Raw genomic sequence first — 23447 nt, forward strand, 5'->3', positions numbered from 1 at the left:
TGGGTCTCTATAGTTTGGAGAAGAGGAGATTGAGGGGTGACCTTATTAGTGTATATAAATATATAAAGGGGGAGTGTCACGAGGATGGAGCCAGGCTCTTCTCAGTGGCAAACAATGAAAGGACAAGGGGAAATGGGTACAAACTGGAACACAAGAGGTTCCACTTAAACTTGAGAAGAAACTTCTTCTCAGTGAGGGTGACAGAACACTGGAACAGGCTGCCCAGGGAGGTTGTGGAGTCTCCTTCTTGGAGACATTCAAAACCCGCCTGGACACGTTCCTGTGTAACCTTATCTAGGTGTTCCTGCTCCGGCAGGGGGATTGGACTAGATGATCTTTTGAGGTCCCTTCCAATCTCTAGCATACTGTGATATTTTTGTAGTAAATTTTCTGGTTATTGGGTAACTGTCCTCTGCTATGTACAGTACTTCCAAAGGTGGCAATCTTATAGATTGCAGCTGTATTTATCTCTTGTAAAGACTTCAGAAGGGCAGAGCTAAAATGTTTTGATAAAAGTGGCATTTCTTACCTTTTTTTTTTTTTTTTTGCTAGCAGTTGACTCCTTTTTATGTGAAATACTCATTTTCAAGGGACTTTGTCATTTTCTGAGGGCGGATTTCAAGTGTGTGACATTTTAGGCTGAAAATTTTACTTGTGTTTTTAAAACTACAAGTGGAGATGGTTGCATTTTCAGTCATATCTTCAAAACTATCCAGGAAGTGCAGAGCACTATTGGAAGTATAAGTGATCTTGATGCACTGTGAGAAGTGAATGATTTACTGACAGTTTGAATATACAGGGAATATTTTCAGAAGAAGATTTTTTTCCACTTTGTAGAGGTGTTCTTGAAACTTAAAATAGTTGCAGGTCTTGAACTGTGTTAGCTACATGTTGTATAGAGGAGCGTTCACAGAGGAGCTCAGTGACCGTACAGCCTTACTGAGTTCTCAGACTCAGCCAGGAGGGAAGTACATTTGCAATTTTCCTCTGGCTGAGCACTGTGCTGTGCTTCAGTCATCAAAATTTGATGATTTCATGAAAGCCAAGTTCATAGTTAGAAACAGGAAGCGTCCCAAGTACTACTAGACTAGCCAAAAGAGAATGCGCTGGTGTCTTAAAAGCCACAAAACCAACAAGTTATGTAAAATAAATAAATGAGTCTTAAAAGCCACAAAACCAACAAGTTATGTAAAATAAATAAATGAGGGCCTTTTATTGCTCACATCCAGGTTCATTTTATCAATCAAAATAATAGAACTTCTAGAAGGAAGCACTGGATCATGAATCAGTGCTGACGTTTCCCCTTCTAGTTTTCATTTGTCAGTGTGGATATAGCTGCACTGACTTTGAGTTTGGAGGATGGTGGGTTAAGTAAGATCATTTATTCCATGTTAGCCTATGCAACTATAAACCAAATCTTTCCTCATTCATTACAAACCCTGTTCCCCAAGGGAAAACCCACACCAAAGCCCTGTAAGAGATCAGCAGCTCAGTCAAGTTATTTTTCTTTTGGCTAAAGTTACTTGGATAGTAAAATGTGATCTGTCTTTGACTCTTTCTTTGATAACTCAAAAATGAGTAGGTTTGGTTAGCCAGAAAAGTAAGTTCTGAGTAGGTTTTTGGTGTGGACTGTTGTCTGAATCAGCACAGGATACTACAGAGGTCTTCAAGACTGCTGCATCTGCTTACGGTACTTTGTCATTAGTGCAGGATCCACCTCAAAATACAGCCTATAGCTCTGCAGCTCCAACAAGGTAATTCAGTTGTCCGTGTAATGAAAGAGCTAACAGAAATGTTATTGCTAGAGATGTATAACAAAGACAAAGCTGTTTTCATTTTTGTTAAATGAGAGTTGCAGAAGTTACACATTGCTGCTGTTTTGTATTTTAGCATTGTCTAGAAGCTGCCTTTACAGGCCCCTGAGGAATTACACACACTATAGAAATTTAGGTGCTGTAGGGGATGATCTCCAGGATGTGGGGAGGAACAACATAGTGGTGAAACAACATATTTAGAAAAGCCTTTGAAAAGTAGAAGACTGGGACTGCATTATAGATAGATAAACTTGTACTTGCTCAGTCCAGGAGATGGCTCCTCCCACTTGAGGAATTCATAGTCCAGATGTCCATGACCATCAGTTCCTGCTTACTCTGCCATTGAAGCACAGACTGTGCTACAGGCTTGATGCAGTACATCCCAGCTCTCCTTGCAGGGGCTTGATCCTAGGACTTCACATGGAGAGAAGTGCAGTACCTGCTGCTGGCTCCAGTTTTGCCTTTGGGGGTACAGGCAGTGGGAGTGAGTGGCTCGATGAGTGGTGGGTGTTGTGGGCCTTACAGCAGTAAAGATCTAGAGACAGAAATAAATGCCATGAGTGCAAATCACCTTAGTGGCTTTGGGTTTTTTTTTTTAGTGATAGCAGTTGATAAATAGTTTCTCTACATCCTCTTTAAAAGAAAAAGGGAGATACAATTAAGTGGCAAAGCAAAGAAGAAATTCTGTGACAGATAAGGCCAGACCTTACCTCCATGGGTACAGAGTTCTATGGTTACACATAGGCTGTTTCACCTTTTAGTCCAGTAGACAGGAGCACTGACTGGTGTCATCTCTGCTGCTGGTGGTGGGACTATCTGTGTGTCTGAATGTCCTGTAGTCCGCAGGGATTCTTATGGTCTCAGCATGATGACTGCAGTTCTGAATAGCCTGTTACAAGTTAAAAATCTACAGTATGCATAGAAACTGCTTCAAAAGTTCATATAGTGGTTTTGTTAGCTTGTTTGATAATACCAGGTTAAACTGTGTAGCTAATATATTAACATTTAGCTTTGTACCTTAAGTGGAAGACCAATGCAGTTATCCAGGAACAGACTGTGTGAGCTAGTACTCCTGGACAATCCACATTAGAAATACGTACTGAGTTTGTCTTACAATGCTGTCTTCTTTAAACAGTCTGGAATTAAAAGCAAAAGTATACTGTATCCTCTAGAAAAAAATGGAAAAAAAGCTAATTCTAATATGTATGCTCTGATCAATTTCCTGTGATGGTCTTAATAACATTGCTTTTGAAGTGGCTGAGTCATATTTAAGAAGTAACTTGTTGTGTTTGAATAAAACCAGAATGAGGCATGATGTTATGGATAACCTTTTATTTTAAAGGAATGTTTCTTTCCATTTTCAACTACAAAACAGATTCCATACATTCTGCCATAAATAAAAATGAACAATAAGGCAGGAACTACATGAACAAACTGAGAACAACTGTTTTCCAGAAAATGTGAATTAAAAATGCTTCACAAGTATAAGCCATCCAGTTTTTAAAATAAAACTGTTGAGAACCCACCAGATTTCAAGTGGTAGATGTGAACACCTTTGAGGAACAAAATGCAGTTTTGACATTTTGCACTTTTGGTTCTGAAAACCTCGATTTATTCAGAGCACATTCTAAGGTTGTTCTGGCTGTTTTCCGATCAAGAACCATAGGAGAAAAGAGGCACCACAGTAACAAAACCATTTTCAAGATTTACTTTTGTTTGCAGCTGTCCCTTTTAAATGCCTGACTTTTAAGAGACTGACGGACTCAATGCAAGTCTTTGTCTATCACAGCAGAACTCCAGACTTGTTTCACCGGATTCGCTTTTGCTGTCGTGCTCTGTAAATGTCATGTACAGGGGGAACTACAGATCCTTTCTCCTCATCGTCATCCGAATCCTCGTGTGACCTCTTAATAACCTTGTTGAGCATAGCATTGTTTTCCACAGGTCCATTGCCTTCCACAGCTATTTCAGGTAGGCCTCCGGTAATTACCCGCACAGCTTCATCAACAGCTGCAGAAAGAGAAGAGGATTCATTTCATTTGTGAAACTTAACCTCTCCAATTAGAAATAAGCATGTGAACAGGGACACCAAGACAGGTACGTTGTGATTTCTGGAACATGAGACATTTTCCTACCCTGTTCTCCCATAAATGTTAAGAATTAAGTCCTGACAGTGGAAAACTCTTAAGCTATGGCAAGCACTAATTTGTGTGCTAAATTTGTAAAGTAAATGCTTTTTTTACTAATTTGTAAAGTAAATGCTGCTGCTTCAGCTTGAGACCTCCCTTTACACAAGAATTGAGGTTATTTGCAAGCTTAATAAAAGAGGAAAGCCTGCTGGGGAAAGAGTGCAACTAGTTCATGTTTCGGCAGAAAGTATGAATACAGAACGAGTCAGTTTCTGCCTATCAACAAAGAGGGCTTCAAAAATTCCATGTATAATTTCAATAGATGTTTTATTTTCACTCTAAAAGAAATTAAATCCCAGCTTTCGTTCTCGCTGATCATTTGCTCCTGAATTAACAGAGGGAATGAAAGTCATGGGTTACTTGAAGCCTGGGGTATGGACCTGTCCTGGTTTTATGTTTCAGAACTTCATCTCTTCTGTAGGAGCTCGGAAAACACTGCTCTTCAATTGTTCTCAAGCACCCCAACAATGTGCATTCAGAGTTATGCCTTCCAATGAACTCCCCATACAGCAGATGTGAAATTTAATGCTATGGCTACAGTGCTGCTACAAATAACACCTTGCTTCTTTTAAAGGATATTCTGAAAATCTTAAATTTTTTTCTTTTAATGGATACCACCAGAATGTTATTAAAGTAGAAGCTAGTGATTTTTGACTTCTTGATCTTCCCACGGGTAAATGTACAAATGTCCCTATGTAGATTCTAACCTACAAATACAGCTAATTCAACACTACACTCTTAAATAATAATTATACACCTGTAAATGAGGTCTGGGTTTTAGACAGCAATATTCATATGTAAAATAAAGTCATATGCAGCATTATCACAGACTCCAGAGCCAAGAAATAACTTACTGTCTGGCAGTTTGCATCTTCTAAATATCTCCATGAGTTCATCCACTTGAACAAAGGGACCCTGATTTGTTACCAAAGAAGAAGAAAGATTATTTTCAATGGAGTGATGCACGCTGTGGTTCTGTCAAGGCAGAATCTCTTCTACAGCTTGAGAATTCATTAAAACAAACCTGAAAGCAAACAGGAGGTGGTAGGAGCTTCATAAGAACTACAGCTGCTGGTGGCACAGGAAACACACCGCCTGGGACGGGATGTAAACCTGGAGCTGAGGACAGAAAAACTATGAACACAGTGCAAGACAGCTAGACCTGAACTGCTTTAGCAGCACTATTATTTGATACAAATAATTACTACCCTGTCACACTTGCCTCTACTAATTACATAATGTTTAGTCAGTGATCTGAAGTCTATGAGCAATATGTGTAACTGCTTATTACCATTTACCAGACCCCAAACTTCTTGTACTCATTTCCATGTGACCTTAGTATTAAGTAAAATATATATGCCTTTAGCAATCCAGTTAAATAGCAGCCTCAAATTTAAGTACATGTTTGGGTGACTGAAGACTAGGAAAGTCTGTGATTAGCTTTGCTAGGGTAATAACTTGCCACTGGGTGAAATAGAACCCCATCTGACTTACGTGCTAAGTGTCGTGGCTGAAATGGAATCATTTGTTGAGTGTCCGGTTTTGGATATTCGGGTTTTCTGTCCACCTCATCTTTGAGAACAGGCACGATGGAAGGTGCAACCACAGGGTCTGGAATTACAGCTGACAGCTTGGCACGAGAGACGTCCTGTGAAAGCCAATGAGAGAGCCCTGAGCTTGGCAGGATGACACTGTGTGTTTAAATAACAGAACAAAACTAGCCCAGGTGCTTATTCGCACTCTTGTCAGTTCACTGTAAGTTAAGATGTCCTGTTAGAAGACCATCTGGGCAAAACTTGCATGTTTTCATCAAACATTTTAGTCCTACAGTGTCCCAGCTGGGAGTGGAAACACTTGGTTTTGTTACTGAATGGGACTATGTCTGTCATTATGGAGTGGCTCCTGGTTTTGGGGTTTAAAAGATTTAGGTGAACAGGTGCAGACCACTAGGCCTTCTCAGCTATCACTTCTCCCTCATTTCATTCCCTAGATTGCTTTAGCTGGAAAAGAAATAAAGCATAAGGCAGTCAGCAGGTATGCAAAGCATCAGTTCAAAGAGGATTATATTTTGGCATGTTACAAGCAACAGAAATCAGCCCAAGGGCTGAATGCTCTTGGGAACACGCCACCTCGCATGCATTTAGCAAGATGTACTCTCACTTCAAAATAACTTTGTCCTGATCGTGTTAAAAGTATTCAGTGGCGCAATGTGACTCTTGTTTCCACCTATCATTATTATTTGTTATTTATTTAGTGTTATCACTATTTCACAGCTGTGTGAGGACAATGATTCAGCTGCTTTTTTAACCTTGGTGACTTCTGTATTTTTCAAAAATTACTTTTTTGTGCAACAAAAACAGAAGCCGAGACTTCCCGTTTCTGAGACATGAAGGCTCTCTGCCTGGCCATGCCAATGGGAAACAGCAGTTCCTCAACGGAGCTGTTTCTGTTTGTCTGACAGACTGTTTTACATCATGCTTAAAAAACATAATAAAATCAACATTTTATTCTGTTCTAGTGGTTTTCCAAAGTGTTAAGGCCTTCCACGTGACTAAAAATAGTAGTTAAAATACATGTGGTCAGAAATGGGATGGGAAACCACCAGCTACAAGTGTCTGGCCTAGATTTCAAATTATGAATAGCAACACCAAAGCACTTAGCCACAGTGAACTGAAGAAAAGCAGGCAGCCACTGATCCCTGGTAATTTTCCTCAGGCACTTGGAGCAGCCATTGGGACTGCAGTATGTTTGGTTTGATAACGAAGTGAGCAGGGTTTTCATATAGATGACCTGATTCTACAAACTTCCAAAAGAATTTTGTTTTTTGAAGGAGCTCAGGTTTCAGTCAAGTGGAAGCCTGTAGCTGCAGGGTGATGGCATTTTCACATGGACCTCTTCATGGGAAGATGAGAGGTAAATATGAACACCAGGAGTTAGTCATGCTCCTTGCTGCTTTCTGCCTCTGGCCAGCAATGCCCAACAAGGCAAGGAGGAGGAGGAGGCATACCAGACCAGGCCTGCTTGACCTGCTTTTCTATCAAGGGAAATAAAGTCAGGCAAGCCCTAAACAAGGAATTGCTTAAGTTTGCCAGGACTGAAAAGAGCAACAGTAGAATTAAGTGTTCTTATCCACTTTACCTTATATCCAAGAGCCTTCAGTTCACTAGTAGAGCAAGGGTACAAATCCATGAACTTGTACCTGTCTACTAGCAGAGCTGTTTCTTTACCCTCATATTCTTCCTTGAATGCTGTAAACCTCCGTTTTTCCACTTTCAGTATACTGGCTAGATCACCAATGTTACTTTCAAAGGCTAAAAATCGAGCCCAGATTTCCCTGTAGAACAGATAAACAGCTGCTGAAGGAGGAAGAATCACTGATCACAGCCCAATTAAAAAACACATGAGAGGAAAGATTCAAATCAGGCAAATGGGGAACATGTGAGTACTTCTATTATTTCCTTTAGATGCATCTGTAAGATGTGTTACCTTCCCAGGGCCCTGTATGTTTCTGTAAAACTTTCAATCTATTGAAATGGATCATAAAGGACTTGGTTATGGGGAAGAAAAGACTACTGGTGTGACTTCTACCTTTGAGGGATGCATGAATAGACTTCTCTCATCCTGCTACACAGAACTGCACTCTGATCCCGCTATGTGAGGGACTCTTCAATACAGATTGTGATTTAGTTCATCTGCACAGAATAGCATAGTGTAGCAGGCAAGAGCAATGCCCTGTAGCAGAACAGGCAGCACTTTGGAATTCTACATAGCCAAAAATATATATAGTTATTGCTCATTTCTCTGTGAAAAATCTCAACTAAAGCAACATCTGGCCATGTTTCTGGACTTGATTCAACTTCTATTTTAGCTTTGGAGTTCACCTTCAAAGAAGATTCACCTTTCAAATTCTAGGTTCTTTCTCACTTTTAAAATGGACATAAAAGTACTTCTCATGAAAGGTAAGATCTGAAGTACAGAGTGAATGTGCACAGCAGTGAGACAGCCAGTTCCTTAGTTTTGCTGCCTGCATTTACCAGAATAGTGGTGAATGCTTGGAGTGCAAAGGGTTTGGTAAACATTGTTTCAGAGAAAAAAAGTTTAACAAGTAGTAATGAAAGTCTGGTGATGAGTGGTTAATCCAAGTCTTTCCTGGGTCTTTCCCTGTTTTGTGTTCAGCTGTCTGGGATTCATTCAGATTCGCCTCAATAAATTCCTGACTTGCCTTCTCTAATAGAGATGACATTCTTGACTCTCTCTCCCCATCTACTTAAAGCATCTCTGGTGAGTGATATATGTCAATAGCCATGCCACCTGCTCAGACCACTGCATCCTTACTGTGCAGGAGGCTTTTGCACTCTATCCTCAACAATCCTGTGTCAATGAGGTTTTAAAGTCAGTAAATGGATGAATTTCTCTGCAAGTGGAATAGGGACTTCCACAAATCTGTCCCAGTACTTGCTGTTTTACACAGCATGAAGAAGGGAAGGAACATCTGCACCTAATTCTGTCCTGCTGTTCATGTTTCTAATTTCTTTGGGATGTTTGTAGTTGAAAGGGGTTATGTATCCTTTTTAGTGTAGTGAAACTGCTTTTGCAGACGTACCCAGATTTCTCAGGTGGAAGGCTCCCTGAAGTTAAAACGCGCTCAAACAAAACTCTTGTATTATTGTCCTCTTTAAAAATAGAGAGAAAAAAGAAAAATCACGCTGAGTAAAATATATTATAGGCAATTTAAAATCATGTCCATTCAAAGAAATGTGTACATTGGATTAAATATAAGGCTGACATTGATACCTGGATTTGAAGTTCAGTAAAGTAGGAAGAAAGTCTGAAGGCCTACATAAAACTTCAACTGTGAATTTGTTATTTGAAAGTCTATTTTTGTTAATAGCCACAAACCCATCCTACCACAGGTTCTTTCGAACAGCACAGCTATTCCTTGGCATTTTTTCAGGATCTCTGTTTTTTTTCCCATTTTCTGTAATTACAGCAGCTTGTCTCGGTAATTTAAAATTTGGCATTTGGCAATTCATTACTCCCCTTTTAAATGAGGACAATAGTAATGCACTTCTATGTTCCTTGGAAGTCCTCCCAAAAGTATGAGACCTGGTTGGTGGTTTTGGTCTTAAACCTGCTGGCTTCCGCTTTGTCTCTGCGTGTTTTGCCATTTCTTACATTTACAGGAGTCCAGAGACCAATTTTCTTGTTTTTCAGTAAAGTCAGCTGGGTTGCTGACACACAGCAATACCCTGGCAAATCTTAAGGTAATTTTTCCCAAAGGCAGTCTATGGAAAGGCATTGCAAATACTCATCTAGACCTGAAATAATTCCTTGCAAAATGCAATATACTTTGACTTGCAAAAGAGCTCTGTTCATGGCTCACAGAACTGAAAAAAAAAGAAAAAAGAAGCAAGCTTTCAATCTGTTCAAACTTTCAGAGCCTGAAAAAACACAGGTCCTGCAGGCTGACGGGGAGACTCGTGTGCCTGGTGCCTGCAGAATGCACCAGAAGGTCCAGAAGATCCCGCAGCAGAACTATCGACAGCCACTGCTCACTCCAGCCACACGGAGGCCAGCTCAGAAACCTGAGCTAGGCAGAGACTGGGATGAACTGCTTTTTTCTAACTCCCCATGAAATGAGGACCAGGGCAGTTCCACAGGAAGGTCTTTACCAGCCCCTGCTCCCCACAGCAGTGCAGGCTTCTTATAACATCACTGTGAACTCTTGCATCAGGGAATCCCACACACAGACCTTCCACCACCCCCTGCACAGCTGCTGCTGTGCCCATGCCCTGCTGTTTGCATCCAAACCAGTTCCCCAGCAACTTCCGAGCAGGACCGATATTTCCAACACTGCTTTTATATCCTGCTCATCTCATTTATTTGAGGAGAACAAATTTACATTAATTTTAGTCAGCACCAACTAATCCATCACTCTCTTCAGAACTTTTTCCTCAGGATTTAGATTTCTTGGTGTCCTTCTCACTGTTCACAATAGATGCTGTTGAACTGCTGCAGTGCAAGCAGTGAGTTACAGTTTGGAAAGTTCACTTTCCTCTATTCGGCAGAGTCAAGATCTAATTCAAGATCTGTACTTCTGGAACTTCAGTAAGGACAAACCAGCAGGTTTGATTTTCAAATTAATTGCTGAGTTTCATGAAGAGGTTTCATTGCTTGTCAAGAAGAATTAAAACTACAATATAAAATGTAAACTAAATTATAAAACCTTGGCCTTTAAACTCACAGAGAAGACAGATGAATGCTTCATTGGACCTTTCAAAGCATAAAACTTACCATTAAGATGAGAAAGGTAGTCGATATATGCCAGTACATATTCTGGAATGTCCCCGTATTTTTTCAGTCCTAGCTCAAAAATCTTAAAGGCCACAGACTTATCCTGCAAACATTTAAGAAGAAAACCACTGTTGGCTTCAGTGAGCCATACACCCTCCTGACACTGCTTTAGTATCAAACTGAGCATCTATGGTTACCTTACTACAATAATACTCCATTAAAGCTGCTGTAACATAGACGTGATGGCGGGTCCGGGTATCCTCTCTTGCTTTCTTAAATATCATTCTTCCAGATTTTATGCCTTCTGCTCGCCTTGCAAACTTCATATATTGGATATAGACCTAAGGTGCATATTAATGTTTATATAGCATCAGTCCTGACAAAGAATACTAGAACATAAAAGAGTTCTTTACCATAGCTGAAATAATCTTTCCTCACAAAACACAGCTAAAAAGTTGTAACAGAAACAAGACTCTATTGTGCCTCTGTGGCGTTCTGCTAGAAATTCTGAGGCAAAGCTTTTTATATACTTTTTTTTTGTTGTTGTTTTTTTTAAATGGAATATACCCAAGACTGATGCTCTGAAATGCCAACAGTTCATACACAGATTTTTCAAGGAAGGGGAGATGAATGTAATTTACATAAACTGGTGCCTTCAGGAAACTAGAGGCTTACTGTAAAAACTGTAACTTCCCAACGAAGTTAAGACATCCATAAAGCTAAAGAACAGCCCAAAGGCTTGATGAAACATTTTACTGTACATTATACAAGCAAAGACACAAACTGTCCTACAGATACTTATACCTGATCAAGGAAATAATGAATGTGCTGTTTAATTCAGTTGCCAATTTGTGATCTGCATTTCTCTGGGATTTAACTTGCCTCCACCCTGAATTAGATCACAAATAAGAGCATTTTCAAATAGGAAGAACTAGTACATTGTTTCTCAGAAAACATGCACTTGGGAAGCATTGTGATGTGTCTTTAATGACTAGAAAGTGTCAGTAAAGGGATACCTTTCCTCTGACACTGACCCGTTGTTTAATTTTAGACCCTAGACCTTCTTTTTCCTTCTCATGCATTGTCATGTCTATTTATAAACTGAATGACTTTCTGAGGGTAGGTCACTTCTTACACCATTTGTTCTGTGCTACCACAGCTGGCACTACAGACAACGTTGTTTATTACAGAACTTAAGCAGCTGTACAGCAATACTGCTTGATACTAATATGGTGCATTACAAATTTATATGCAAGCTACGTGTACACAGGATGATGTATTTTTGCATAGGGAGGACAATGGACAAAAGCAATGTGCTTTTAATCGGTTAAGGGGAGGCAAAGCACAATTTTATTTGAGCCAACAAAACACACACTAATTCTTATGAGCTGTATTGTGAAATCTTTAGTATCACATATCTTCATTGCTTGTCTTAAAAGATTTTCCAAAAGAGAGAGGACAAAACTGCACGACTTGGTGCATCTAAGTGGGTTAAAGGCTATAATAAATCACCCGTGCTGAAATGTTAATCTAATTCTGCCATCTCAGCACATCTGCTCAACCACCCCGTGACCCAGTAAACTCCTGCAAGTACTTCCCCATTATTTGTGTGCACTCAAGTGACTATTAGTGCAAATGTGGAAAACTCAATGCTACCGTCATCTTACCAGAGTGGGATCAATGTCTTCAATAGCCAGGAGCCGGTTATATATGCTGTGTACTTTCTCATACTTCATACGACTCTAAGTAAACACAGAAGAAATACAGACTGTTTGGCAATACTATTACAAATCACCTGTGAGAATGCAAAAATCAATCTGAAGGAAAACCTGCAATATTTCTGTTTCCTTTTCCCCCCAGTCAGTCCCTTTGTTCCAGGCTGCATTTTCTCTCATGCAGTCACTTCTTTACTTCCCACATTAATTTCTCACTAGTGCTTATGTACACGGTTTTCATGAGTTTTGATGTCTTTTTCTACACTGCAGCAGAACTGGGATTGTAGGTGTTTGGGATAATAAGACTGTTTCCTTTATCTAAAAGTAACATGCAGACAGCTAAGAAAACCCCATTCTTTCCTCTCCAACATTCACATTTCAAATAATCCATTCTGTTCCCTGCCAGCTGCAGCCCTTATTGTGCAACCTTAAAACCCCTAAATAGCTGCACTGAAAGCCAAAGAAAGCTTTTTCTTTAAAAGTTGAAGGTTTGGGTTGTTTGTTGGTTTGGTTTTTTTTTTTTTTTGCTGCTGTCTTCAGGATCTTCCTGCAAAGACTCTTCCATGTTATGGTAAGTGGGCAAAATATATCCTGCAGAGAACTCCACAGTCCTTATCTGATCAGTTGAAAATGGACTTTATTCATGGTGGCTCATGTGCAAACCCAACCAGTGTCAGGGCATAATTATTCATTAGCAAGGCTGTGCAGCAAGGTGGCAGCCTGGGTAAACAGATTTCTCAAGAGAACCTCCCATCCTCCATGACAGCCATGCAAAGACAAACATTAAACCCCCAAGAATTAGACACAAAAGGTGTCCTTTATACCCATTTTAAAAGTGAAGAAGCCTATCAAGCCTTCAAGCTGATAGCAATTTTAGAAATATAGTTAATATTTAAGTGGAAAGACAGTAGATTTTAAAAAATTTTGTATTGAATACTATGGATTTTTTCTCTGTATTTTGTCAGCCAAGTATCACGAACACTGAAAGAGATTAAGGCTAGAAGAATCAGTAAGTTACTTCTGTAGACTTTTGTGCATTCAGTATGTTTCAAATAAGTGATATTATCGATGGGAGATGTCTTTGGGTTTTAACGTCAGTACATCACTGTTTTTGCTCACCTCTTCATAATCTGCATATGCAAAATAAAGAAGCATATTCTTCTTTAATAAAGTGCTGATCGCTCTTTCATAAATATTAGCAGCCTCATCACTGAAAAGTTTAGCATTGTTCATGTCCTGTTATAAAATAAGTATAATATAATTGTTTAGCATCTATGACAATGCAGGCCAATCTATGGAATATCTTCTATGTGTGAGAAGTCCCGGTGAACTTCCATGCAGTGCTCCAATAAAGAGATAACATCTCCCCTGTATCTAAAGAATTACAAAGTCAGGCCAAACCCCACCCCCTAAACCTAAACCTGGCCAACACTGAAATAGTTTTTCATAATTCTTATCTCAAATGCAAATATTTTAAAATTCTGGACAGCTCATGGTGCTAAGTATTTTTCACATCCCCCTAGTTAGTTCTTAATTATTTGAGGAAAAATTAACAGTACACCACATTGAAGCAATGAGGGAAGAAAGAAAACCAGTGTCAATCTGCTTACCCCTTTTTCAGCTAGCAGTTTACTGGATTGCTCGAGGTACTGTGCAGCTTCATACCAGATATCTGGGTGATGTCCCAGAACCAAAAGGCATTGCTCATAGGCAAACATAACTGTGGGGAAAAGATAAGAAATACCCCTTGTATTATGGCAGAAATGGTATCATTTTGCACAGTGGAAGTATGAAATACAAAACCCAGCAAATAAATTGGACAACACTAACACTAAATGGCTTTGAATACAATGATTACAGTTTCATATTGCAAGGAATTTTATTAATCACAACCAGCAGCTAAAACCTGTCTCCTCCCAGCAGAACTTATTCAAGAACATCAGCCATAGAATCCAGCTGTGATCCACCACTTCCCGACCTCCAATGGAAGTTCAGTGGCACATGACCATAGCACCCCAAAGTTCAAGAAACTTGATCAACTTCTGCTCCAAACACTAAATCACATCATTAATTATGCTGGAGGTCATTAATGGAGCTAACAAATACAATTCTACATGTCCTAGCACAGTATCTAATTACCTCTTTTTGTTATGAGAGTTTGATCTTCTGTACGCAGCGGATTGCTCTTTTCCCACTGGATGTACTTCTTCCACATGTCTACCTGCTGAGCCTCTTGGGGGGTATTTTGTGGGGGGACAGAGGGAGCGTTGCGGTCCAGACCTTTCATCACTGTCTCATATTCCTGAAACAGTGAAGCAGCAATGTTTCTAACAACAGATTTAAACACTCTAAACACTTATTTCAGGTTATGCTTTATAAAACTGATGCAAATATTATAGCATAGCAACCTCATTAGTCTAACACATGCTTTTATTTGAAAATAAGACCCAAGTTTAATGCTTGTTTGTAGAATTAAATAAAACAAAGGAAAGTCAACACAAGGCTTTACCTTTGCTACACGTCGTGCATTCATATAATCTCTACTCCTGTCTTCAATCATCTTCTTAGCTAAGTGAATATTGATGCCCTGGAGAGGGGTAAAAAAAGGAACTGGGAATGTGCAATTTCACTTTAGAAATACTGAATCTCATTTCATACAGAAAAGGGCTTTCAAGGGGATGCAAAAGTGAGCAAGGACAAAGTTATTCTAGAATACTACTGTGAAAGGTACTGCATTTCTCATAACAGACATGAGCAAGAACTTACTCATTAGAATTAACTCACCACTAAAAATCCAACTGACATAAAGCAACTCCTATGGACTTTTATTCACTTACAACTTTCAAAAACACAATGAAATTTACATAAATCTGCTGGGGGAGAAAGTGGAAAGAAACTATTTGTGATTTACATTTTTCCTTTTCAATCACAGGCTGTCAGTCTGTGCCTAGTCAGTAAAGCTCCCTGCCTTGCTGCTCAGCCTGTGGAGACTGAGACAGTGTATGAGCAATTCAGTGTTCTTTGACAAGCAATAACAGATTGACCTCCCAGCTCAGAGGTCTCCCTTCTCCCCTATTCCTGAAGTAACTGACAGCTTTCACACCTGCCATGTGTGCACCTCTGTCAGCTGAGAGACTTGAGACCCACCACTGCAAAAAATGACACCCCTCCAGGACTGCATGGCCATGCAGAGAGCTCTGCCATGCTGCTGAGCAAGAGCGGTAGGTGATTTAGGGCAGGCAGGCCCCAGGCACACCTCACAGCTCAGCATCAGCAATGCAGGCCTGGTCACGGGGTCCCAGGCATGAACAACATCTCAAAGCACTGCTCTTTCAGCAGGATGAGCATCCACCCTTCTTTTCATGCCTGCAGCTGGGGGGAGTTTGCTGGTGTGGCTTGCCAGGACTCTGAGGAAGGGGAGTGCAGCTTTCAGTTGTGTTCCAAACAGGCAGCTGAGCCAAGTACTCGCTACGGAAGCAGAGGTACCACCTGGACTCACACAGAGCACTGTCTGGGATAGCTATCTGAGCCAGTTAGCGCACAAAGCCAGCAATGCCCCATTTAACCCAGGAGCACACTGAGGACACAGCATGTTCTCCCAGGAACTGCTCCCAGCCTCATGAGGCACAGCTTCGTGAGCCAAAGATTGCCACTTCTCTGTCTCACCAGGGGTGCTACCACTTTTGACCATTTGTCTAATTAAAGATACTGGTGGCTGGCAGGCTGACATCGCTACCTGGTGGCTACCCACTGAGCTAAAGGAAAGCTTGAGTGTTTTAATTGCAACAAATAGCCAGTAACCTTTCATACTGAGAGCTGCACATGATCTGTGTTGCTACGCTACTGATGTGGGGAGTAAGTGACCCCTCAAAGAGCCCTTCTGGTGAGGAGCAGTTCCTTTCCTGTGCCAGCACACCAGTGAGCAGCATCCCTTTCGCTTGAGGCCAGGCTTACCAGAACACAATGTGCAGAAACCTGTGTCCAAGCAGAGCACTAGCCCCTGGCTTACTGCACTTCTGAACAGCCCAAGGTGTGCACTACCACTGTCAGCCAGAGCTGCTTCAGCTCAGAGAAGGTATGGGACAAATGTAGGACAGGTTTCAGCTATCATTTTGGCAGTCTGCCTACATATTAATGAAAGTAGTAGGAATCAGCAGTGACAGCCTTCATTTGGTGTGTGGGAGGGGAAGAGGTTTACAGGGAAGTTGTACCGATATTTTCCTACTCAGGAGAAGGCACGTCACTGGCTACCTTCCCTAGTGATCAGCAGGTTATCTGTGGTACCCCTGAATACAATGGGGATTCAGGATTACAGTACATACTCATGACTGTGGATGCCCAGGGTACTCCCATTGGCTTAGTACAGTGGCCCTATCAAAGTCAGAGGTCACCAAACCTACAACTACTGGGTAAGAAGGAAAGTGAAACTGGGCCTTCTTTCCTGCTCATTGCACAGCTGACCCATAGCATGCCAGCCCCTGCAAGCCTGAGCGCAATAGGCAGGACAAGGGAGTGCAGTATGAGCATCTCTGCTTGACAGTGCTGAGCATGAGTGCATCCACCCTTGGTTCTGCATTCTCATGTCTGCTGACTGGGATAGTTTAACAAGCTGCTACCAAATGCATTTACAAACACACTGTAAAGGTGCAGCTACGAATTGGCCTGCAAGGCCAGTGAGTTGAGGTTACACTTGCTGAAGACAATGTGGTAGCAGACTCACCTGAATTGATGCTGTAATGGCTTCAGGTGAAGAATGGTGAGGAGCATTTAATATGTGCTTGAGCCTATGTAACTTACTACTGTGAAGGAAGTCCAAAGCATCACAGCTGAATGCCATTATATCAGGTTCAACTGTAACTGAAGAAGGGGAGTGCCTCCTTGGGGAAGCAAACCCTCACTGCCAGCTGATTTGCTTTAGCTGCCATTAAATATATTTTCTATCACTGAATGCCATGATTTCTAATCCACTAGCAAATCCACTGGGCCACCAGTGACATGGGCCAGTTAAATGTACCCTATGGAAAGTGTTTACAACAAATCAAAAAATTCACTCAGGTACCTGCAGAGTTTTGACCTTGGTATACGCTGCACACTCAAACCATGTTTATACTGCCGGTCATTGCCTTTATGTACAACTATTTAGTGGACAGAGTTTGGGTACCATACTTGATTATACAATTATTATTTCTTTCTTAACGTCACAAAAAAAGAAAAAGATCATGTTCTTGATTACCTCTTCATATTTGTTATAATCTCTCCAGAGCTGTTCTATGTTTATCATTGGATTCACGCAACCACGCTGGTAAACCCTACGGACAGCTGTTATCCTCTGGTTTTCTGCATAAGATCCTACTGCTTCTCTAAATAGTGGGGAGAGAGATGAATGTCAGCTATTACAGAACATAACTAGCATGAACATCATCATTACAGTAACTGAGCTTCAAAAAAGTCTTTGAAGGTACTTACACGCCTTTCAAAAAATTGATGTAATCCACCCAGATCTATGTGAGAAAAAAATATAATGAAACCAATGTTTAATTGTACTTGTTATAAAGGTAGATATTATATGTGTTTTGATAAAAAAACATACCTGGTATGACATGATTTCCATGCCAATCTTATCCAGAGCAAAATCATATGCCTGAGCCATTTTTTCTCTGAGGAAAAAAAAACAAACCACAAAGACCATAGAGCAAGCGTTTAGTAGTTTGAAAAATCTTTATTTAAGAGCTTTCTTTTGTGCAGCAAATTCTAACCAAACTTTGAGGCATGAAAAGAATCATTCAACGGCTGAGAGTAAAAACTGGCATTCTGGTAGCTTTACATTCTGCTTTTATTCATTTTTAATTGAAGAAAATGATGTAGACCTATTGGTGGCCATCTAGCATCCTAACAGCTCCTGAGAAACTGTCCCTCAAGGAAGTGGAAATCCACATATACTATGTGAAGTTGAAAAGACAGAAACCAACTGCTCTTTATATCATCTCAGCTGACAGATGTCCCCATGCTTTCTTTTTTTCTCAGAATTCCACAAGCCTCATTGTAATTCTGCAGGAACACACAAGGCTGTGGTTTCCCCTGTGTTGAAACTGCCCAAAAACTTTCACGCTATCTTTTATCCCCCCAGATCCAAAGTATTTTCCCCATATTAAAACATTCACAGAGTACTTCCTTAGTCAAGTTTCAATGAAAACAGCTTTTTCTGTCTCCCACTTTTCTCCCAGTTTCTTTTACTCAGACATCTTTAAGTACCTTGCTACCTCCTTGACCATACCTTCAGGAATAAAAGAAGAAATATCAAGTGGATCAAAAGTTTGGGGGTGTGTGCTGGCACTTTTTCAGAAGAGTCTTATAAAACTAAATTTAAAAACCCCTTCTTTTTTTGTCTGTCGATGCAGTTGCCTTGCCACTTATAGTACACAGAAATTATGGTGGGCTGGGGAAGAAGCTGTTTATAGATTCTGAGAGGCACTGTTTTTTTTGAAACCTCAAACAGGATTATAAATAAGCACAGTGTAGAACTGAAAAGTGATAAAGATTAGTGCACCCCAACATTCTGATACCCTGACTTTTTAATGCCTTTTTATCCATTCTGAAACTTTCTCTAATTACAGAACTGACTACTACTGCTAGTTAAATACAGGACCTCAGCTGGAATCAGTGATGAGTTTTTGTAAAGACTGTAAACAGGACACTAAGGGGAAGGACAGCAAAAGGACCTGACTGAGGAAGAAGTGTGCTTCAGACTAGCTCAAGCACCGATCTCATCTGCAGGGACCAGCATGGATATGACCGCTATTCCCCACTCTTGTCCCTCCCACCTTGTTATATGGATCCAGACTATGGAACCAATTTTACCCAGCAAACTCAAGTAAAGAAACTTTAAAGAAATGTTTTCTAAATGCAGATTATCTATTATCCCCCCAACACTCTACCAGAAGATCCCCAGGCAGGTTTGCCATCTAGGTTCCTCCCCACCCCCTAGTCAACAATCAAGAAGAGATTCACCATAAAATAATTCAGAGCGAATCTGTTAACTTACTTGTAACTAGGGAGCTTCCCCTTGGTTTCTCGAACATAGGAAAGGTAACATTTCCATAAATCAATGTGTAAAACCTTCATAAGGCATCGCTGAAATAACTGTTTAATACATCAAGAAGACGTCATCAGGATTCCAGATATAGAAGTTAGGTTTCTACTTTCAAAGCTATACAGTATGAATTAAAAAAATCTTTGTAATTATGAGTGAGATTTGTAAGAAAGAATAAGTTAAACTACTCATCCTTTGGACTAAAGCGTATCTGTGCTATGCAAAGGAGCTGGAGAGAATTAAGCAGAGAAATTCCTCTGCACATTTCACTGATTACAGCTTGGTAGCAACAACAAATTGATTTTAGTGATATTTAGCTGTGTTTTTAATAGAGCATTCAGCAACACTATAGTTCTTTTCAATCTGCTTTAGCTTAATCACAAGATATGTGTTCTTTCTATAAAGATACATTACATATTGATAGGACTCACCTTTTCCACTTTGTCATAATTTTTTGCTTTAATCTACAGGGAAGCAGAAAAAAAACAGATCACTTAAGAAACTATTTTAGAATACTAGGAATATATTCTTCATACACTACTATAGCATTCCAGTTTCTACTTTGGCTGCCTAAACCCATTACGATGTAACAACACATAATGTCACAAAAATATAATTAAGCATAGAAAAATCATGTACTTTGTTTTTTCAAAATTAGCGGGTTTGGGTTTGCTGTTGTTGTTTTTTAATTTAGTGTTCACTTCCACTAGGGCCAAAGTTTAGGTACCAGTAGGTGAAGTTGCTTTCCTGCATTCCAGTTTGGAGGCCTAGACTTAGCCTCTTACTTCACGATACTCTGGAGCCTTAAGTGCATATACTGACTTAAATACCAGAGTCTCTAGATCAGGATTTAGTAAATTAAGGGTAAGATGCCATATTTAAAAAAAACTAATAGACTAATAAATGTATTTGAATATTTATTTCTCAAAGTACACTTTATTATAATACGCTGATGTTGAACAAAAGGATAACAAATAAACCATGGCGACCCTGTTTTTCAAGAGGACCCCAGCTCTGGCGCTCTCGTCCAGGAGGGGCCAAACCACACTCACATCTGGGCACTTGTGTCATTCAGACAGCACACACACTGCAAGGGCAGAGGGCAAAACCTAGCCTCGAAGTAACATGTTGCCTTTCAGACAAGACAAAGAATAGCACAAGACAGACACAGAGGGCAGACTGGCACCCTGCATGTATTTATTAGCTCCTGTTATGTTAACGTGCTAGGCATGAGGTAGAGACACAGTCTGAAGAAACAAGGAAGATTGACAGTGCCTTTGTAAGTTGCTTGTGTGCATTGGAATAAAGACCCTTTAATAAAATAAGGATTTGTTATGCTGTGTTGCATTTTTTTAAAGCATCAAACCTCCATTTTAAACCTCCTTGCTCTTTGTTTACTTAAGGATTCACAGCTTTTATTTTGGTGTGTAACACGAGAGACACAGAAGCAGCTCTGAAAGCATTCCCTTTTCCCCCACGAAGCACAGTGGTAGGCAACAAAGAGCATCCTTTTGCACCGGGTATTAATTATACCATTTCTGTAACATTCCCATTCTAAAGCACAAGAGAATTTTTAATGCAAGTGCTAAGAAACACGGACTCATCTGCAGGAGGCCTAAAATAAATATGTCCCGTACTGCACCTGTGCACTGCCTGTCCTGTTTGCTGTTTTACAGATTCCATACTCCTGCAACACACCCCAGCCTCCAAGAGCCCTAACAGAGCATCCCCCTTTCTCTCACTCCTGAACAAGACTGATTAAAATGAGAGAATTCAAACCAGTTTTGCAGGAAAACTTTTAATGGCATACATGGCAGACTGGACCTTGGTGTCTGTACTGCTTTCGAACTGGAGCAGTATCCTGCCCAGGTTAAAAGGACCCCACAAAATCCAGGTTTACAGAAAATTAATCCTAATTATACCTGGCATACACAATTTTCAGAGTATTTCTGCGAACTATTCCGTTAAAAGATAGCTGACCAAAGAAATGACTGATTATAGAAATAACAATGCTTGGAAATAACACTGAACTCAAAATCAGGAGGCAGGGTGCCCATGCTACAAAGAATACCTCTAACCCTTGCAGTAAGACACAGTGACCCAACACACCCTCAGGGACAGGGACATATCCTACTGCCACTTTCTCACAGCTTTTTGTGAGTAGAGCACCTTTCTTCACCTTTAAAAAGCACCTGTAGTAACTGTAGGGTCGTTAAGGCTTTTGTGGACACAAATTAAGGAGTCTGACACTGCCCTACTTCTAATTGCAGGAAAGTAAACTCTTGTATTTTAATTTTTTCCTCCACTGTGAAGTCCAAAAAAGACATCTCCCAGCTTTACTTCACCCTTTTTTGACAACAAGAGTAACTTTTCAGGTTCCTCTGCACCTGTTACAATACAACAAAACGGATTCAACTCCCACTGAGGAGTCAGAACTCTCAGTCTACACCTCCCATCTCCTGCAAACGTCTTTTATCCTTGGTCACTGAGTGGAAAAGAACAAATGAATCTTGGTTTGTATGTGTAGCACAGAGTACAGCTGCCTGCCTGCTCTTCAGTAAGATGAGACCCCACAACCAAAACTCACAGAGTGAATCTCAAATATAAATCCTTTCTTTGTGAAAGTAAAATTAATCCATGTCTTTGCCACCCACAGAAGGCATCACCTTGTAGTTATTCAAGAACAAGACCCAAAATAATTTTTAAAAGCTCAAAATGAAAAGCTGTAAACAGGTAGGACAAGGCTTAGCCTTGTAAAAAGTGTTTTGCACATCCACCCCATCTTAGAACACAAAACGAATTCCTAGACATAGCTGATGGGGCTGTGAATGCTCTCTCCCTGCCCCCTGTGACCCAAAATCCCAGTGACAGCTATTACTCAGCAGAAGTGACCTAGACTGACCTCAGCAATTGTATACAGCATGAGGTAAGTGCACAAGTAAATGGTAATCCCACTTAAGTGCTTATTACAGCAACTTTATTAGCGCCTGTCAGCACTGCCACCAAGCAACATCAAAGCACACAGGGTACTTATCCATTAGACTTATCCATTATCCATACATGCACTTCCAATAACCAAAGACCTTGAAAAGCAAAATATTTTGCTAAGGAAAATAAAAGCTATTCCTTATTTGCAAGTGTTATGACTCAAACAACAAAATATTTTCTACATAATCATCTGATACATAAGAAGCCACTGACCATATCTGGACTTCAAGTCAGTGTTACGTATTTGATAAATCAACACAAGTGGTCTGATACTGACATCTGAAAACTCAGAAATCTTGGTACCATTGATGTTAGGAGGCTGGAGATTGGCAGGATTTCTTAAAAATGAAGGAGAAGAAAACCCACTATTGGCCAATGCTTACTGTGTCTCTCGAGAGTTTTTACGAAGCCCCCAGAGCCAGAGGGCAGAGCATCTATATCTCCTTGCAGGCATCTGTTTGCATTTCTTGGATCACCACTCCCAAGCAAATATCCTGGCAACCCTGGCTCAGGGATGCCACAGGGATGGGGAAAGCCCATCACCAGAGAGGGCACATACTGCCTCCAGGACCCACCATCACACAGTTGTCTTACATTTCTTGGTTTTCTTATTACAGACACAGGACCAGGCAGTGATTAGTGGACAAGCATTAGAGGATTGACATTAATGCTGTATTTTTGTCCTTGAAGAAAAACACAAAGTTTAGAACAGATTATCAGTTTGTAACTGGCTGTATTCCTATTCTAACTGCTTTCAGTCAAGAAGTAGGTGTTACCCTTGTGAAGGCTGAGATACAAGAGTGTCTCCACCACAAATCCAGCACCTACAGAATGAGCTTAGGCATATTGTCATTCTAAGGAAGAACTGCTTATATATGAACATCACCCCTCCATCTTCAAAGATTACACAGGGGCTACCTAGTCTGACCAGCTATACTTAAACATTTGACCTTGCCTTCCCATGCCTGTGACAATGAGAAATTCCACCTGTTTTGCTGAAAGAGAACTTTATAAATGTGATGTTCCAACAGGAAATTTAAGTCACTACTGTATCGGCTTTGTGAAAGACCAATTCATAATAACAGCATCAAATTTTTTCCTAGAATATACAACGTAATTCCCTATAATGAGCTTCAAGCATTCAAGGGCAAAATTTAATCCACAAATTACATTGCACTTCACCCTTTCTAACAGACTTACTACAAGGCGTATGTGTCATTTATGATTATGCAAAGCAATTTTATTAATCTAGAGATTTAAGACTACCTCTTGGTATCTGGCAATGTACAACACAAGCCTAAAAACTGTCCTAGTTTTTATTTCAACCTTTTCAGCATTTCTTGGTTTGGATTAAGCC

At 40.3% G+C, this 23447-nt stretch overlaps 1 protein-coding gene across 1 annotated transcript in view; it reads right to left on the reverse strand.

The window, feature by feature from the left end:
* Window positions 1-3131: 3131 nt before the first annotated feature.
* CSTF3 (cleavage stimulation factor subunit 3) overlaps window positions 3132-23447 on the reverse strand; it is a 50238-nt gene continuing 29922 nt past the window's right edge. The window contains exons 4-21 of the mRNA XM_061356613.1: window positions 19534-19566; window positions 19055-19152; window positions 17603-17669; window positions 17479-17513; window positions 17246-17372; window positions 14522-14599; window positions 14152-14314; window positions 13623-13732; window positions 13132-13248; window positions 11965-12039; window positions 10495-10638; window positions 10298-10400; window positions 8607-8676; window positions 7142-7337; window positions 5498-5651; window positions 5028-5122; window positions 4858-4918; window positions 3132-3824 (exon numbers count right to left, since the gene is read on the reverse strand). Of these exons, the coding sequence (XP_061212597.1) occupies window positions 3622-3824; window positions 4858-4918; window positions 5028-5122; window positions 5498-5651; window positions 7142-7337; window positions 8607-8676; window positions 10298-10400; window positions 10495-10638; window positions 11965-12039; window positions 13132-13248; window positions 13623-13732; window positions 14152-14314; window positions 14522-14599; window positions 17246-17372; window positions 17479-17513; window positions 17603-17669; window positions 19055-19152; window positions 19534-19566 (1929 nt within the window). The 3' untranslated portion in view covers window positions 3132-3621. The remainder of the gene's footprint in view (window positions 3825-4857; window positions 4919-5027; window positions 5123-5497; window positions 5652-7141; window positions 7338-8606; window positions 8677-10297; window positions 10401-10494; window positions 10639-11964; window positions 12040-13131; window positions 13249-13622; window positions 13733-14151; window positions 14315-14521; window positions 14600-17245; window positions 17373-17478; window positions 17514-17602; window positions 17670-19054; window positions 19153-19533; window positions 19567-23447) is intronic.

The sequence above is a fragment of the Neopsephotus bourkii genome, unplaced genomic scaffold (assembly GCF_033783945.1).
Source record: "Neopsephotus bourkii isolate Nb327-2 ecotype Australia unplaced genomic scaffold, CSIRO-AGI_Nbou_v1 NB_860, whole genome shotgun sequence".
Classification (NCBI taxonomy): domain Eukaryota; kingdom Metazoa; phylum Chordata; class Aves; order Psittaciformes; family Psittacidae; genus Neopsephotus; species Neopsephotus bourkii.